This window comes from Thermobia domestica, chromosome 11 (assembly GCF_964235325.1).
Source record: "Thermobia domestica chromosome 11, izTheDome1.hap1.1, whole genome shotgun sequence".
In the NCBI taxonomy this organism is placed as follows: domain Eukaryota; kingdom Metazoa; phylum Arthropoda; class Insecta; order Zygentoma; family Lepismatidae; genus Thermobia; species Thermobia domestica.
Window position 1 is genome coordinate 80,370,530 of NC_137464.1, and position 19,198 is coordinate 80,389,727.

Genomic DNA, 19,198 nt, shown 5'->3' on the forward strand with positions numbered 1-19,198 from the left:
CATCACTTTTACAGCACATTTTCGAGACGAGACAGCCACAAATCTTGTCTCGTGCGCATCCCTAGCAATTTGGTCTGCATGCGGTGTTGAAACACATATCGACACGGGGCTCCTACTAACCGCTGACCATTGGCAGCGGTTACTCACGTGGACTCGGGAAGACATGGAATGGGCCCTAGATGACTGGTATTAACTGGTAGTAGCTAGTCAAATTAGTCACATTTCAAGTTGGTACGCGCGATCAATGGGGTCCGGGCGTGGTACAGGACCAGTGAGGCCATAAACTCAAATTGTCAACAAGGCACTCTTCAAGTTATCGGTTGATAGTTGTTTGGGTCTTGTTTATATGACATGGTTTGGGTCCTCTGGTTCGTTTGACAGAAAATCGACCGACCATTGCTAAGTTTAGCTGCTTGGTGACCATCTCCAACCTTTTATGCACTTCGTGTACCCTGCCAACAATGGGATTCTCCAGAATGACAATGTGCCATGTCATAAGGCCACAAGGGTGCACGACTGGTTTGAGGAACATTCTATTCGGACTCCTAGATCTCCGGATATGAACCCTATCTAAGATATGTGGAATATTATCGAACGAGCCATTCGTGCCCAGGATCCTCCACTTGCAACAGCCACTGAATTATGGACGACAGTTGAAGTTATGGCCACACACCTCTCCAGTGGACTATCAGCGACTTATCGCGTCTCTGTCACGTCTAATTGCGTTCGAGGAGGTCCCATACCTTATTAGGTTGGTAACCCATGACCTTTGGTACTTAAGTGTACATACAGGGCAGGGGCGGATCCAGGATGGACTTCTGAGGGGCGGTGGGTTGTAATATTGCTACTTAGAGCTACTTTTAAGAGCTCCAAACTCTGGGATGGATTATATATATATATATATATATATATAATTAAAAAAAATTCTCTCCTGCGGGGGAAGCAATCGCCCCGATCGCCCCCTCCTGGATCCGCCCCTGGGGTACAGATTGAACAGGAAGAATGATTGCTCACTAGTAAACTGTTAATCTGTCTTGCGAAGGGCCCCTTTTCGATTCCAAATCGTGTTAGTTAGTCATTAACATTAGTTACTTGCTTTTCTTCGGGGTTTCTCGCATTTTTCACTTCTTTATTCCAATATTTTATTCATAAGCGTCCGCATGCGTTGACCGTCCTCTCTCTTAGACTACAGGACATAATTATGGGACGTTAAACAAAATATTTCTTTCGCTTTTTATTCCTTACTCATTGAAGCGAGAATCTCTGCTCTTGTGGAGTTGATTATTTAAAGTAAAGTCTTTTAAAGATTACATTTTTTTTATATAACAGAAGCAGAAATTATTTACCTTTTTTCCTCAAACAATTCTTGCTTTGCAAAACCCATGTATAGTGTCAAATATCTTTTTAATGACGATAATAATAATAAAAAAAATGTTGGTAAACGATTCATTTCTCGTTAACATAAAATAAGTAGAAATTGGTCATTGTTGTGTGTAAAATTAGCCTTTTTAAACTAGGATTTATTGAACAGATTAAATTGTTAGCACATTATTCTATCTTGTATATACACTCACTATCGTTGAATATATACATAAGCGTGCACACACGTGAGTTTAAACTCTCATGTGGCCTAATTATAGGTTCGTTGGTTTCGATTTTCCTGCTGTGCATGTCATCGGATGAGCGGGAAACGAACATGTGTTAATGAAGCACAGATGAAAAACGTTTGACTCTTTAACGGAAGTTGTGTTTTCTACATTTGAAAATACAGTACCGAGAACATGTTGTTTTCGTGACCTTTTAAAACGAAGATGATTATAGAAAAGGGGAGGATATGATAGATTAAACATGCGTATTCCAATCCAAAGATTTTTAAAGCTCTCTCAGATAAATGCGAAGACATGCAGTGCAATGGAATTTTCTAAGTTTAAGGTGGATCACTAGGTGTTCTCGGTGCTATGCTAAAAGCTACTTGAATAGTGCGGCATTGCCAGATAGTGCCGAGTGTTTACTGATGCGAGATAATAAAAGGAGTAATCATGGAATTCTGCTTAGATACTTCCAGGAGAAATTAAGTTTTCGACCTTTACCGCGATTCCTCTTCTCGAACTGCAACGCTAGAATCCAGAAATTTTCGTATTGTGACTACTACAGTAAAGTACAAATTTGTCAACAACGCATTATGGAGTTCTGCTCAAGTTTCGTCTCAAAATGTATTTCCTTAAATGTAAATTAATATTTAAATAACATATGAAACATAATACGAAAAATGGTCAAACAATATATCTACTTCGTGATAAGTTTGTTACTTTAAAATACTTTACGCACACAAATAAACATTTCATGAAACGGAGCACTTCTAGTAAGATTTAACAGCAACTGCCATCTTGTGTGCTCATTGTAAAACGAAACAAATACTTTCTTTTATTTGTTACATTTTTCGATATCAGGAGACAACCAAATGAATCAGTATCTTGTGCTGTAGCTGAAACAATACTCTATCTTATAGTACGTACAATATTTATAATATGTAACGTTTCATTGCGCAGCAGTTACGGGAATGAGCTGAAATATGTACTGATTTCCGGGTGGTTATCCACCTTAAAGCTTTTTTTTTTTCTATTTAGTAAGAGTTAATTATTAAACAGCATAATAGTGAAGTTACATGCTGATAAACACTATCTCAAAACGTTTACACTATTTTATATCATAAATTTTACTGAATGATATAATTTTGCCTTAATTTTAAAACGAAATAATGCTGAGGAGACCAATAAATGTTTTAAAATACTATAGTAGTTATATTGTTAAAAATTTGATGATATACATTTTATAAATTACTGTATAAATTTTCTTCACAGTGAAAGAGCCAACCAGGACCATTGCAAAGAACGTTTGAAAGAGGGTGCAAACATCAATAAGTCTCTCGTCACTCTAGGGACCGTTATCTCTTCACTTGGTATGTATGTTGAATTTTAAGAACAGTAATAAACTATACTATAGCTTTGATTCAAGATAGTTTTAACATTCGTAGTATCGACAAGTAAAGATACGCTAGTACACTCTTGTTAATCGGGCCATTTCTTGCACAGACCGACGCCATATTAGAGAAAGTACCACTGTATTGAGAGCGCTTAAATTTTCTTGTACTTAACATTACGCTATATGCCTTTATTTGCGTGATACTGCAAGCATAATGCACATTGATAACAGACAAATTTAGTCACAAATGTCATATGCAATAACACAAATTTTGTATAATGCAGTACATGATACAGTACACAAAATTTCGAATTCTCTACCCATTTCGAAACAAGGCACTAAGTTTCCTTTGTTTCAGTGAAGATGCTCGTCGGAGCTCTCTTTGTCATGACCATCGTGGAAACACTACAAGGTGGTTGTATGCGCATGTCGCCTGAAGCGCTGTCGTGGCTGTGACGTCATCTGGGTCGCAAGGGACAACGGGAAAAGTCACAGCTGGAAGTAACAAGTGGAAATTCTTTGTTACTTTATTCTGTTAAGTGATATCGAGAATGCCTAACTGTGCAGCGTACAGCTGTAATAATTACTACAGAAAAAGTAAAGAAAACTAATATAAAATACTTTAGATTTCCTCAAGAACAGGGGAAATGTCTCCAGAAATGGATTTTAGCTTCCAGGCGACAGGACAAAATAAACCTAAAATATGGTGTTTCACACGAAAATAATAAATAAATGCAATGTTAAATGAAATTCCACAAACACATTTCATTATGAAATTTCTGTTTAGTATTAATAGTATGTAACAGTAGTATATACAGTGACTTGTGTTTATTCTGCGTACAAAAATCCAATAGTACGATTTAAAAAGACGAACTTCGAGGTAAGACCCGGATTCGAAATCGTGAGGGAGGAGGAGCGGCAGAGGTGATTATTTCTATCATAATTTCCATAAGATATTGATACAAAATTTTCTCCACAGAGGCAGGCATGTAACTCGAGAAGGGAGGCACGATGTTCTAGGGGGCATTACCTCCCTCCAGTTACGCATATGTAGAGCATTGAACGCGTTAATGTAGTTCAAATCCCATTTCATTCTGGAGGTATGCATTCCCTATAGCCTCGGTGCTGAAACGGGACCTTGCACTTCAAATTAACTAACGAATGGAAGGTTCGTAATAACGATTAACGGTTACAAAGATATATAACAATGTATTAGATCAAGAGAATAAAGTATCCACCTACCATGTCAGGGCGACATTGTCCGGACATTTTTACACTCAGATTTTGGAATTTTTGTTCATTTTAATCATAACTTTGGATAATTATATATACATATTTAGGAGTTCCCTCCAGAATTACAAAGTTAAGAATGACTTGTAGTCATGATTACAAAGTTAATAATGACTGGTGTAGTCTTTCCACCATGCTTTTGCTATTGTAAATATCTTCCTTTGATTTCACTTAGCTTAATCATTGATTACATTACGTTTATACAATTACTGTTTGTACTAAAATTTTCACTTCGTTGAAGATCACTACAAATACAAGAGAAGTTTGCGTGTGAGATACCAGCGAGCAAGCTCTTGTTGAAAGTTCATCTGCCTCTCGTTGGGCACGTCTGCGACCAAGATGACGTCATGCGCCAGAACGACAAGAATGTAGCGCTGCATTGCATTCACCTTGTAGTCTTTCCACCATGGTCACGACCATCTCTTCACGTCCTCGTGATAGCGACAATGTAAAAGAAAAATCCTTTTGAATGATGGATTAGTGAGAGTGTACTTGTAATATATTAGTTAAAAGTTGAATTCTCATATTTTGTTGAAAGTTTTTATTTTATTTTTTATTTTTTTTAAAAAGTGATTTGTCGAAAATGACAAGAAAGCATCGTATGGTGGAGATATTTTATCTAACAATGTGATATAATGCAATATGCAATGTTATGCATAAAATCCAGGAGTATTTATCTATATTTTTGTAATACCTAAATAGTACAAGAATTCAAACAAAACAACGAAATGTACAAATCAAAGTCTGATTCTACACAATTTTCTTTAAAACATGGGTTTTAGTAGGGTGCCTAAGAAGTCCGTAACCATTTCTGGCAAGGAGCATTTGAATTCAAATAAAGTGTTTATAATACCATAGAAGACATCATAAGCCAACGAAATCATAACATTACGACATGACTGCCTTCCATATCCAAGCAGAGTTGCCAACTCTCAGCGGTGCACCTGAACACACACTGCAACGCTGCTGGGATAAATTGCACGGACCGGTGCCAAATGCGTTCACGCAGGTGCACCAAATTCCTAATTTTCTTCTTATACACATCAAGATTTGGTGCACCTGCGTGATAGTAATATTATCATTACTAAGTTCTTCATTGTTTATAAATTGTTAGCAGCGAATCCCTGGCGCCTGACGGCACGCGACCTCGGGTGTTCGCTGAATTCGGTGGATCGTATCAGTAATTATCAGTTATCGATAAAATCGAATTCTTTAACTAATGCAAAATCTTAAGTCCCGCAGATCAAATATACTCTCAGTTCTAACTTTAACAGAGGAGTGGTGACAATTCAGATCTCCAGTGTGGTTGATAGCATCTCTATTTGAATAAACCTTCTATGTTTACTACCGACAGTAGCGACACCATGCGGCGCAACTGTGGATCATTCACGTTTACTATCGACAGTAGCGACAACATACGCAGCAACGCCGGGCCATTTACAGTTACTGTCGGTAGTAGTGACACTATGTGGCGCAACTCTGGACAATTTACGTTTTCTACCGAAGGTAGCAACACCATGCGGCGCAGCTCTGGAACATTTACCTTTACCATCGATAATAGCGACACCATGCGGCGCAACTGTGAAGCTTTTGCTTCCACCGAAGTCGATGGCGACATTGTCAGTACCTATCCTATTGTTTATAAATAATATAATAGTACTCTTGTTCGTTTGAAAATTTTGAAAATCTGCAGTTAACAAGTAAATAACATATTGTTATCGAGAGAACTATATATATTTATTATGTTTGTCAGAATGATACATCATTTCTGTGTAATAGTATTCCTCGTAATTCTGCTTGCATTGAAGAAGGCTCTAAGCAAGAGATACGTTTTTTAAGCTGGACTTGTAGTTGAGGTAGGTCGAAGTCCAAAACATTGTAGAAATAAAAGTGGAAAAGTTGAGTCTATCGTAATATATTGGATGTATTATTTCAGCTGAGCGTTTTGTGGTGGAGGGGAGTTTGAATAGCTTGACAGGATCGATGCAGAGTCTCTCCGGAACAGCGTCTTGCGGGAGCTCGCCCTCCGCCTCCCCCCGAAGATCTTGGCAGCCCTTTGTGCCTTACCGTGATTCAGTTCTTACCTGGCTGCTCAAGGATTCCTTAGGGGGAAACTCCAAGACTGTCATGGTGGCAAGTAAGTAGGCTAATAGCTACAAAGTTTTTTTCTTTTTTTTCATTTCGTGTAAAAAAATAATAATAATGACAATCTGAATAACATTAACAATGAATATAGAAAAAAACTTTTGGCTTCAATATTTATATCAGTTTCGTTTCTGAAAATTAATATTTCAATCTAGATCCGACTGGTAAGTTGTGCTGAATTTTTGTATATGTAAAGAAAGCTTTTTCTTTTGTCTTTCTTAATATATAGAGACCGGACGTTAGACAAAATACCTATTTTTTATATTAATAATTTTGTAAAAGTGAACATGATGAAATTCATTTTGCGAGTTTTCGCTTCAGTTTCAGCAAAATTTCTTTTGCTTATTTCACTCTATGTACACTGCGTGTTTGTCTAAGTGCCAAATATTGTCTATTCTTTGAATTTTCTTCAAAATTAGGACTTGGTTGGGATAATTAAATATATTCCTTGTTTCAAGATTGTTTTCTGAAGTTTTTTTTTTTTTTTTATTTAATGTGGTGCGCTCTCAAAACTCTGATTTAAAAAGTTACCTTCTTAACATGTTCAAAATCAGTTAATGATTCTTAATTACGGACTGACAAAATATATAATTTACTCCTTCGAAAGTGACCACTAATTTCTTAATTCGGACTGTTGTGTATATTGATAAAAAAATGAAGCTTTTACATGAAGTGAAAAGTGCTTAAAATAATTCTGGGAGAATTTTACGCTAATTCTTTTAAATGAAAATGTTCCCTACAAACAAGGATCAGGTATGATTCTAGGTTACTTGAGTTCTATTCCTGACGTAATTTTAGTTTCTTATGTCATTCAATGCGATTATTGGATTTAGAATTCGGTCCCGGGTTCGATTCCCGGTGGGGGCACTCGGTCGAAAAAGTGTAAAAAGCTTTTTCAGACCAACCATCCTGAATGAGGTTTTTCTAGCAAATGCGGGGCAGTGCTCTACTTATAGCTCTCAGGCCGCTTTCTTCCTTTCCTTTCCCCGGATAGTGTGCTCGCCGAGGGACGTCATCCCTTATACGTGACGGGCTAAATAACTATACATGCCGAAAACCCGGAAATCTAAATCCTAAATCCCCTATATTTAGAATTATATTTTAGTGCCTGCTTATAAATTAAAAATGACTATTTGCCTGCCTATTCAGTGTTTAAATATCCAACCTCTACATGTAATACGGTATATGTTAAAAGACTTTTTAAGAAATTCCTTCAAAGAGAAGAAAACACTTCCTAATTGAGTCAGCGATCTGCGTCACGTAATACTTTGCTGACTAAAAAGAAGTAATTGTGCCTTTTGAATTTTCATTGCGGTCACGTGGTTAATAACATAAAATTTACTGAAATAATAATAATAATAATAATAATAATAATAATAATAATAATAATAATAATAATAATAATAATAATAATAAATTTGTATGACATGAAATTTTTCACGAGACAATCTTAAATTGATTTTCACTTGATCTCTCTCTCTTGATAGTTACGAAGAATAGGATCGGTGTAAGCTGTTATTGTTTTTGAGTAGTTCTTCTATTGTATTCTATATACCAATCAATTTCGTTGAAAATTGATTTAGTAAGCGTTTGATTTATTGATAGTGACTTTATAAAGATAAACCGAAGGGCAAATATAACGTTCTTGAAATTGTGAGATCCATGGGATGATTTAATAGAGGAGTAGGGTTTCCTACCTATGAGACTGTAGTTGAACTTGTCTCAACAAGGTGTCGTGAAAGTGATCTGTCAGCATTACTCATATTGTGTCCCGGAGAAGTGTGTGATTTTCTGGTGGAAGAACTCTGTCTTGTTTCGTTTCTCCTCATGAAAATTCTCTCTTCTCGTCTAAATCTAAATGGGAGTTGTAATATTGATTAAAATTTGCAGCACCGAGGCTATATGAGACAGGAATCATTGCATCCATATTAGTAACTTGCGCTACTAAAACAAAACCTTAAAACTATGATTGCTGTAGAACTATGTTATGCGTTTCATGGCCCTTACATGCCGAAAAAGGGACTTGTGAAAGTCTACTCGTTTGTTTGTTTGTCCCAATGTATGTCCACTCGCCTACAGGTCATACTATTCAACGTATGCACACCGTTCAAACACGATTTTGTTTTATTCTTGAGGGGAAATTTCGAATTTTCTTCCTACCTAGAAAGTAAGAGTAGTTTACTGAATGGTGACTATAAATAAATAATAAGGCGACTTTGTTCATCTGTATTTTATAAACACACGTTTCTTTAATATCCCTAATATTTGGCATAAGTCATTCCTCATGAAAATCCGCAAGGAACAATTTACTTTTGGGGATGAGATTTCTTCGGATAAAGTTCTTCGAAAACGCCCTACAATTTTGTTCCTATTACACAAATAGGTGTTCCAGTAATAACTGCGGCAGAACATAATGTAGTTTAAGGAATTGGAGCGAGAAAGCTTAGTGCGGTGACCTGGACCTTTTATTTATTTATTTACTCCTATGAGAATCACACAATTACGGAATGATAGAAATCACATAAAATCACAACTGCTTGAAGTAAGTTCTCACTCTCAGAAATCATTTCATTACTCATATTGTCGTTGTTTTGTGTCACACCACACAAGCTTCGTCGGCCAGACGTAACTTTGTAGATGACCGTTAACTCATTTGTGTGGAAGAGAAAGATCTCCTTTGCTTTCTTCTCATCAATCAATATTCCAAGCCAAAATCCTGCAACGAGAATTTACCAATTATTAAAAATTTTAACACAATTTACTTCTGTTATTCATAGGGCAAATTAGTTCACGCTAGACACCCCTCTTCTCCTATTTGGGTAAGAAAACAAATGCCTTTCATTCGTCCTTTCGTTCCAGAAAAACTTTCTCAAAAGATAAATGCAGCCATAAGCAATCGATAAATTTTCACTCATCTGATGCATTTTAGAGCACTTTTATGTATCTTGTATAATGTTTTGAGTAAAAAAATTCTCAACGTTACGTCCAGTCTGTGTGTTTTCTCGTGGCTTTATTTCAAAATATTGCGTAAGCTCAATAAACATTATTGAGCTTCATTGCTAATAGAGCCAGTATGGTGATTCTTGAAATCTGAAATCTTAGTTTTACGTCCCACGATTATCCCAGCTAGGCTAAAGGAGACGGTGATAATGAGAATTGAATGAAATGGTGGAATGAAGAAAGTAGGGGGAAACGGGAGAACGCCGAGAAAACCCACGTACACGGTGTTTGTTCACCACAAAGTTCAGTTGGCATGAGCTGGGATTGAACCAAGGACCCCATGCACCAGAGGTGAACGCTTACCACTGAGTCAACGCGGCCCCATGGCGACTCTTGAGAGAAATCACATCAGTAAAAATTATAGTTTTATTGTTACAAATTAGGAAGAAATCTTACCTAGGCCTAACATTTGAATTATATCTAATTCCATCCCTCTGTCGACAGGTATCACAGCAAGAATAACAATAGTTAATGAAAAATGGCTTTTTGATACAGATTCAGCGTCCCAAGAATAGATGTAATTTTTGCCCTTATCATCGTCATTATGAGTCCCGTGCGAAGCACATTGGACAGTGAGCTTTCTTCAGCGATTTTTGTTGTTTGCAACAGTTTCAGCATCGTCTTAAGAGACGTTAACGAGTTTGAAGTTTTTCATAAAAATGTGGCACCTGTGTTCGAGGCCGGTTTTCTTTACTTTTTCCTCCTGGAGAGATCCATTGAAGTGCAGTTTTCAGATATCGATTTTCGGACACGTGTAGGATATGTTCAGCAAGTTGCATTCGGCGCTCGATTGCTGTTGTTGATAAAGGTTTAGAGCCTGACTATCGTACATTTTTTTCTTTATTGTTGATGTGATCATGACCAAAGGTGCTCGAATTCGTGAGACTGGCTCTCACAACTTCGAAACTCACTCTTCCCCGACCTCACCTCACGAAGTGAGTGTGAGGTTGAGAGAGCGTGATGTCGAAGTGATGTGGCCATGTCAGGTTGAAGCGACCTCGGGTTGAAGTGATGTATGAGGTCGAGTGAGCATGATGTTAGATTGGTCATGTGATCGTGAGATCGAATCTTGTGATCGTGAGTTTTAGTGAGCGTGATGTGAGGGCTGGGATGTGAGGGTGAGATCAAAATGTAATTGTGTGGTCGAGTGAGTGTGGTGGTGAAGTGATGCTATGAGCGGTGTAGAAATGATTATGTGAGCGTGGTCTCGGATTTATAGCGTGACTGTGAGTGAGGTACCTTTGATCATGACAAGAGACTGTGATTCTTCTGAGTGAGCGTTGTTGGAAAACATTAAGCCGTTTGATTACTCTATAATTTCCATACGTCACAAGCATGACGACAGTTGGTATAGGAATGCTCTTTTTTGTTTAAAATTTCAAGAATAATCCATATAACTTTCGGGAGTGGTAATAATTTACTACAATTTCTGGCTTGAATATTTGTTCTCATAGAGCAAACAATGTATGAAATAGTGAGAAATGTTTAATTTAGCATCCCAAGAATAGATTTAATCCTTAAGGGATCCGACGGTACAATTTGTACCATACGGGTGTTTCATGGTATATTGCGTTATAAGTCTTCTATCTGAGCTTTTTCGTCCGCTTTTTTTTTTTTTTTTTTTTTTCAAGTCCAGAGGCATTGTAGAAGACCTTAGGTATGGTTTCACACCTTCCTGCATCCAGACATAGGAGGTGATGACGTCATAATTTTAAAATATAGTATATATTTTCTCTTATTAAGCCTATGTTCATTAATTTTGGCGGGCTTATTTTTGCAAGTAGAAGATTGAAATTTTGCACAAACATTCAGTCCACCGAGTATCAGATTTTTCAGATCTCTGCGTTAAAACAGGGGGGGTTCATAGGGGCAAAAGTTGAAAAAAGGGATATTTAGACCAAAAAATCCCTTTCTTCGGGATTTTCCCGCCTTAGATACATGATGGGTTAACCTTCTTTCTTATCCCTCTATTTAAATCAGTCAGCAACCCAGAGCTGCCCACGTTGTAGAACACTCATCTCCAGTGTCAAGTTTCAGTTTCGATAAGCAACCACGTGAATTTATGATGAATAGCATCATGTCCGTGGATTTTCTCGGAGTTTTTTTTGTTTTTCGTTTTCTTCCACACATCCACATTGCACCAATTCCTTCATAATTACTCACATTCATTAATCGCCTCTCTTCTTTTGCTTATTGGTCATAAACATGAGTCATAAAACTGAATGATTTCGTTTTTTCAAACCAGAAGTGGTAGAAATCTGCTAGCATTTCCCGTTTCAATATTTGCGTCTTCATCATAAAGAAAGGGGTTTTAATGAATAACGCAAGGCCGGCGAGGACTACTGATAATTTGGTAATTAAGTATTAAAGTAGTATACTGATGTTCAAATGCTATAGACCAGTCTGTAGGTACAGTTCATGATGTCGAACTTTCCTGACCCTCAAATTCTGTTTCATTCGAAGTATCTTGAAAATAACTATTATCTAGTACATGCGAGGTTGTATTATTAAATGGCCCACTTTTCCAAATTTGTCATATTGCGCGTTGTTGTTGAATTATTTATCCAAAAGAAAAGAGGGAGAAAAGAGTGGGAAGTGTGCTAAATAAAGTAAAGAATGAACTTTTATTAGCTTTGGTGCAAGAAAGAAAAGTGTTTTTCTCCCTCTATTCATTTTTGAAAACAAGAAAAAGCTGAAAGCGAGAAAATGTTTTATCTTGCCCATAAAGCCTCGTTATAGTAAAAGTGTCATTGATTAATTGATATGTATTTGCGTCTTTTGTCAACAGCAAGACTATTTACACGAAGCCTGTAGTTTAAAAGCGAAGCTCGAACCAGTGCGTTTGATGCCGTCTCACTAAGAATCGAACCCGAGATCTCATGTACCAAAGGCACACATACGTTAGCTAGTAGATCAGTGCCGTGCAGTGGAAAATCAGCGCCCGGTGCGAGAGTATACAAAGGCGCCCCATATATATATTCCAAGTAATTTTTCCTTTCTTTTGCCCCCTTTTCTCCGTATTTTTCGCCCCCCTTACTTCGGCGCCCGGGGTCGTCGCCCCGCCCGCTCCCGCCACGGCACGGCCTTGTAGTAGATCAACGATGATGACAAGTATTATTTCCATGTTAAAGTATAAAAATAAGGTAATCAAATCAAAGAGACGGGCAAAATTGTGACACTGTATCTTACTTCTTCAGAACAAAGTCCCAAGGCACACACCTAATGCAGCGCAAGGTGCCGTCAGGCAAGTAGGGTTCCAAACTCTGGAAGACTCACCGTATTCATTTTTTTTTGTTTGTTTGTTTAGTTTAAATGACTATGATTATTTTCTAGAACTAAAAGAAAATTTCTCGACCTCAGATTTCCTAGTGTTGAAGTCATCACAGATGATTTAACAAGGAACATACAGGAAGTAGGTCGTGGGGATGCGGATTCTCTCTGTAAATTTAGTTTAATTTTAGGGATGGTTTTACAAATTTTAATATAATTTATCCTCATATTGAATGTTGACACCACCTCTTCGAAATAAATTTCTGCGTACGTGACTGCTTTGGATCAGTGGTTACAGGAGGGGCAAAAGGAAACATTTTCATTAAATATTCGGCTAGCTAAAGTTATATCACATCCAAAGAGGTTATACGGGTGTTTTATGCATCTTAGGATTCCATCTTAAATAGTAGGTTCACGTCTCATACAACTACGGTGTTGAAATAGACGTTAAATTCCTAAACAAGCAAGCAACTAAGCCATTACAAGTAGGTCTACCTGATTATTTTTATGATCATTAGTGACTCGTTCAGATTGCAAAGTTCCAGTGTATGATTTTCTCTATGCACATGTTTGATCGTGCCCTTTTTCTTTTATTTGATCTCTCTTAAGAGAAAAAGATCAGCCACAAGGACAGGATATATTCAGTTGGTGCGATTGAAATATCCACTTGAAGTGTGGCACTTTCAAAGTCCTTATTTCTCCCCTTCCCAGGAAAACAAAACTACAATACAAGTTGTCACTCAAAGTCTGTTTCAGCCACACATTTTTGCCATCGCTCAGCTAACGCGAAAAAAGTCTGGAGTCTACGATGCAATGAAGTCCTTAACAACGCCTTGCATTGCACGGTCGTTAGGAAACTTCTTCCTTACCAAGAAATGATCGAGATATCGGAAGAGGTTGTAGTCCGTGAGAGAATCATAAGGAAGAATATAATAGGTGAGGAAGGGTTCCACTTTTCAACTCATGGAAGGTCTGCACCATCCTTTGAGCGACATGTTTGTTGACCATTGCTGGGTGTTGGCGGACATGTTTTCAATGCATTTCATTAAGGTCAACACTGCATCCGCTCCAAATTTTAGAGGCCCTATCGCTTAATGTATCCACATCACATTTTAAACTTAGGCTTTTTATAAGATTCTCTAGGAAGATTTTACACCTCCCCCCCCAAATAAGGATAGTTTACTGAAGAGTGAAAATAAAAAAATACATTTAAAAAACCAGCTCTAACCGTTTTGTTTTTTCATACATCAGTATTTCATTAAGAGCTCTATATTGTGGTAAAAGTAATTTCTCGTGGAAAAATCCAGAAGTAGTTAACTCTTAGGGTGTGTTCTTTATCAGTCTTTTTTCAAAAACTGCTCAGGCGATTTTCTTCGTAGTTCAGAAATAAATATTTCATTACTAACCTGTCAATATCGCATAATTCATTTGTCCTGAGAAAATGAACAAAGAGTAATTTACTCTTGAGGCTGAATTTTTTTTCTCGGGCAATAATCTCAAAACAACTCAGCCGCTTTTGCTTTTCTTTCATTAATAACCTGACAATATACCATCACCCATTTGTAAAAAAAAAAAAAAAAAAAAAAAAAAAAAAAAAAAAAAAAAAAAAAAAAGATTACTTTTCGGAATGAGTTTTCTTCAGACGAAGTTTTCTCGTAAATACCTTATAATTTTGTTCGTATTTCACAAATAAGTGTTTTAAGTAATTACAGCAATAGCGTGATTTAGTTTAAGAAACTATAGACGGAATGTTTTGTGCGGTAGCCCATGTCTTTCATTTAAATATAAAAATCAATTGAAGGGCGAAAATAATAAATAAAAACGAATCCACAATTCAGCGTTCAGGAGTGAGAGACGATAGTCTTTACATTTGCCTCACACTTAAGCGCTATTATCATTATTGCTGATTGTAGAATTTCATATTTTGGTACGGTTTTAATAGAAAACCGGTAGTTTTCAACCTTGTATACCTAGCACCACCTTCGTGAATCCTGCATATTTCACGCCCTCCCTTTCTTGTCACTCGGTGGTCTGTCCCGTTTTGCTACGTATTTAGATGTAGCATTAAATTATAAAATATTCAATAATAATAATACTTAGCAATTTATAATTATTTCCAACCAGATTTCTGCGGTACCATTTTGTATCTTTCTTTTACCTGTGTTATTCTTAATGGAACCATAGTTCTTACTTAATAGTTTGTGTTTACAAGGTGTTTAACTCCTCTTTGTTACAACATTCGTAATTGAAATTAGATTGTAGACCTAGTCTGTTTCTGTCAGTAGCTTGCTACCCCCTTTTTCGCTCTTTAGGCCCCTTGGGGGCACTCCCCAGGTTGGAAGCCCTTGGGCAAACAAATGAACAGTTGAGAGCTGGAGCAAGTCTTCTGTACTAGCGAATAAAGTCAAGATTCCTGCATTGCAATCTTGCTGTGTTCTAACGTGTCTTATCGTCTGTAAAAGGTTCATATCTCCAAGAACATTTTCAATGAACGCGTCAGAAGTAGCATGTAAATTTGAACCAAAAGGAAAGATGATGATTAAAATAGAGGCAAACATTAACCTCCGATTTCTTAGATGCAAAAATGAGATAGTTCACTTCAGCTCTCAAAATATCAATCGTTTTATTACATGTTTCGTGTGATTGTTGTTGGTCTGCAATGAAAATTATCTTTAGTGTAGAGTTATTTACTGTGAAGTACTGTTCACAGAAATTGTTCGGAAGATTTCTTTTGATTGATTGGGATTTACGATAATAGAAATATCAGTAGCGTGGCTGTAATTACTTTCATTATGCAAATATAATGTAGGTTGCCACGAAAATATAATTTTTAAAATTCTATTCGTAATTATTCGAAAAAAAATATAAATCTTATACGAGGGTAAGTCAAAAATTATCCGCAATTTTGACAAAATTCTTCTTACATTGTTCATACTGACCTCTGTCTTCGTTTATTTTATTGTTACGCTATTGTAACCATGCTATGAAAGTTTGATCCTAATTCCTTCATTTGTTTTCTGTTTGTTGCAGATAGATCATGACCATTCCATTGGAAATTTGCACCAAAGAGGAACAATGAGCAGTGATTCGGTTTTTGTGATTGGAAGGTGTGTCAGGGTCCGCAATCCATCAAAGACTTTCGGCACAATACGGGAACAGTGTCTTGCCGCAACCGAGTGTCTACGAGTGCATTGGAAAATTCAAAAATGGTTGCACAAATGTTACACACGAAGAAGGAGCCGAACGATCATCTACGACCAAAAACGATAACATTGAGCGTGCAGGTGACATAGTTCTGTTAGAAAGGCGGGTGACTATTGATGAAGTGGCATATTGTCCGGAAATTAGTCATGGTCGCAGGGGTGGACCAGGCCAAATTTTCACCCGGGCAGAGTGACTTTTTGGCGCCTTCCCCCCTAATACTAGCCTATATTTTACATTTTATCATAGTGTTTTTAATACTTTAAACCTACTTTTCAAGAAGACATTCATTACCTAGGAAAACTTCACAAAGAATATGGCCCGCTATAAACAATACCAACTCCTCCCCCCCCCGCTTGGTCTAGTGGCTAGAATGCCTGCCTTCTGTGGTCCCGGGTCCAATTCCCGGTGGGTTACTGTTGAACGATAAAAGTGGTTCGAATTCCACTATAATCAATATCCACATCTCCTTTGGCCATTAAACCATAACCGTGGAACACTAAACTCAAGCAAACAAACAAACAATACTTACTCCCCCTTCACTCTTTATTCTACATTCCATCTCTCCATTTGTGGATGCAGCCCCCTTAGTACTATGAAACTCTTTTCTTCTATGGTGAAATGGAAAAAGATTATGTAATTGCCGCTACTTTACAAGAATATAAACCAAAAAAGTTAGTACACGGAGAAAAATGCATAATCCAGTCGGCATGTAAATGCTGCTTTTACCAGGTTACGCGCGTCACCACATTAAGTAATGTAGTTTCATCCGTAGTACGATCTACACCATCGTCCAGCGAAAATTTGGTATTGTGGGAGCACTATTTTAAATCTAGAATTAAAGCCATACCCATTCTGACGGTGGTAACTTACGTCACCTTCCTACGACTGCCCCTCTTGGTTCTTTCTAAATCTGTGACTCCCTACCTTACGAGAGTAATAAGACGTCATATCATTCTGTGAGAAGGAAAGAGAGGAAAGATGTTTTTAACATGAAATCCAGACGCCGAACTCCAGACTTGGCATGGTGTTCCCACCTGTTGTACTTTTATACATGAAATTACATTATTTAAGGAGCGCACCCGCATAAATACGATGTATCCACATGGAAATCCTAGTCCTTTTTTTCTCAGTGTAGAAAACACATTATAAAATTTACTTTTTGAGGCTCGTTTTGGCGCCCCTCTGACTCTGGTTACCCGGGCAGTCGCCCGGGTTGCCCGGCCCTTGGTCCGCCCCTGCATGGTTCCCGATATACTTTCCAATCACTAAAACCTGATCACTGCTTATTGTTCCTCTTTTGTGCAAACTTCTAATGGAGGGCTACGATCTATCTGCAAAAACGAAAGACAAATGGAGGAATTAGGATCAAACTTTCATGACATGACCACAACAGCATAAGAGTATAATAAAGGGGGGCAGAGAACAGTATGAACAATGTAAGAAGAGTTATGTCAAAATTGCGGGTAATTTTTGACTTACCCTCGTAATTATAATAATAATCTTATTATAGTATCTTATTATACTAGTAATCTTATACTTTGTTGTTTCAGCTATTTCGCCTTCTAGTCTTTGTTATAACGAAACTCTGAACACCCTACGGTACGCTCAGAGGACCAAATGCATTGTGAACCAGCCAGTTATCAACGAGGATCCAAATGTCAAAATTATTCGAGAACTTCGTGAAGAGGTAACACGATTAAGAAATTTGCTGGCATCAATACAAATTGTAAGTATTCGATTAAACATAATTCTTAAAACATTTATAGTTTTGACTTTTTGAAGAAACGTGAGTTTAATACGGTAGTTACGTGGCTATTTTGTTGTTTTAGCTTCTAAGTTAACGTTAAAACCACTAAGGAATTAACCAGATGCTTTTAAAAGTGATGTTTCAGCACGTGTACGTCAAAAACTTTCAGAAATCCTACTGAGACTGTTTGCCATGTTTTTGTTTATTTGTTTGTTGAAGGTTACGTTCCTTTTCAGCATCGAGGCTAAATGAGACGTGGACCTACAGTTTAAAGTAGAATACGAACCACTGCAATGCATTGAGTGCTTTTCCACCGGGAATTGAACCCGGGACTTCGTGCATCAAAGGTACGCTCGCTAGCCACTAGATCAATAGAAAAAGTTTTCGCAACATGTGAAAGTTTACTTATCGATATGAAGACTTTAAAATTTAGTTTCAAATTTGCAGTTACACAAATCTTTTATCAGGAACATCTATCTGAGGCAGTATTGAATACAATAGTCTTTATTCAGTTGTAGATAGAGAAGATGTAACATTTTAAAACATCACGAAGACACTAAGGGCTTTATGCAGGGTCGTTTTGACGCATGATTAGCGTCATACCAAAGGCATGACTACTGCAGGAAACATGTCAGTCGAACTCTTTAGTATGGCACTAATCACGCGTCAGAACGACTTTGCATAAGGTCTTATATATTTCCGTTCACAATTAGTATTTGGGAATAATACACTTGAATGCATTGGAATAAATTATTTCTTATGAAAAGTTCACAACGGGTAGTTTATCTTTTGGGATGAGTTTTGTTAGGGCAAAATTTTTCCAAATCGCTATACAATTTTATATTTCAGAAGAAAATGTTTCATTAATAACTATATCACAGCATGATTGGTTCGGCTGCAATGAGAATCGTCCCAACGAATTACGAATATAACTTCGCCTCTTGAACTTTAATTTAGTACTCAGCCTATCGAGTTTAAATTTAGTACGCAGATGGAGATTAAGAATTGCCAGGTCTGAAAGGATACTACACAATATACGTTAAGCGAGTCGTTAAAGAATCGTAAAAATTATAACTCATACGTACGAGGAGCTGATAAGTTCTCGGCCCAACTCAAAAGAATTTTAGCTATAGGCACGAATATTTTAGGCTATTCAACGTATTCTCTCCGAAGGTCATCACACTTGGCTCATCGTTGCTCCTGCTAATCCCTCAAAAAGAATGATTTTCCCTAGTCTGATAAAAAAAATCTGTCATACAGCTGCCATAAGCTAGTTATCACTGTTAAATTTCTGTTCTATCAGGGCTTTTTTAAATCTAGGGAAGAAATAGTAATCAGAGGGTGCAAGGACTGGCGAGAAAAGTGGGTAGTCAATGTTCTGAAACCCTAAGTCCTTCATAAAATCCATTGTTCTTCCAGTTTTATGAATGAGAGCATTGTCCTGCAGAAACAACACACATCGTCTCAATTTTCTCCAGCGTTTTTATTTAGTAGCATTCTTTAACTTAGCCAGAAGACTGAATTAATTGATATTATGGTTTGTCTTTTTGGAAGGTAGTC

The 19,198-nt window shown here is 37.2% G+C and overlaps 1 protein-coding gene across 1 annotated transcript in view; it reads left to right on the plus strand.

Annotated features, from left to right (window-relative positions):
- LOC145664219 (uncharacterized) overlaps positions 1–19,198 on the plus strand; it is a 284,471-nt gene that overhangs the window by 234,573 nt on the left and 30,700 nt on the right. The window contains exons 8-10 of the mRNA XM_081730676.1: positions 2,862–2,959; positions 6,209–6,409; positions 17,442–17,617. Of these exons, the coding sequence (XP_081586802.1) occupies positions 2,862–2,959; positions 6,209–6,409; positions 17,442–17,617 (475 nt within the window). The remainder of the gene's footprint in view (positions 1–2,861; positions 2,960–6,208; positions 6,410–17,441; positions 17,618–19,198) is intronic.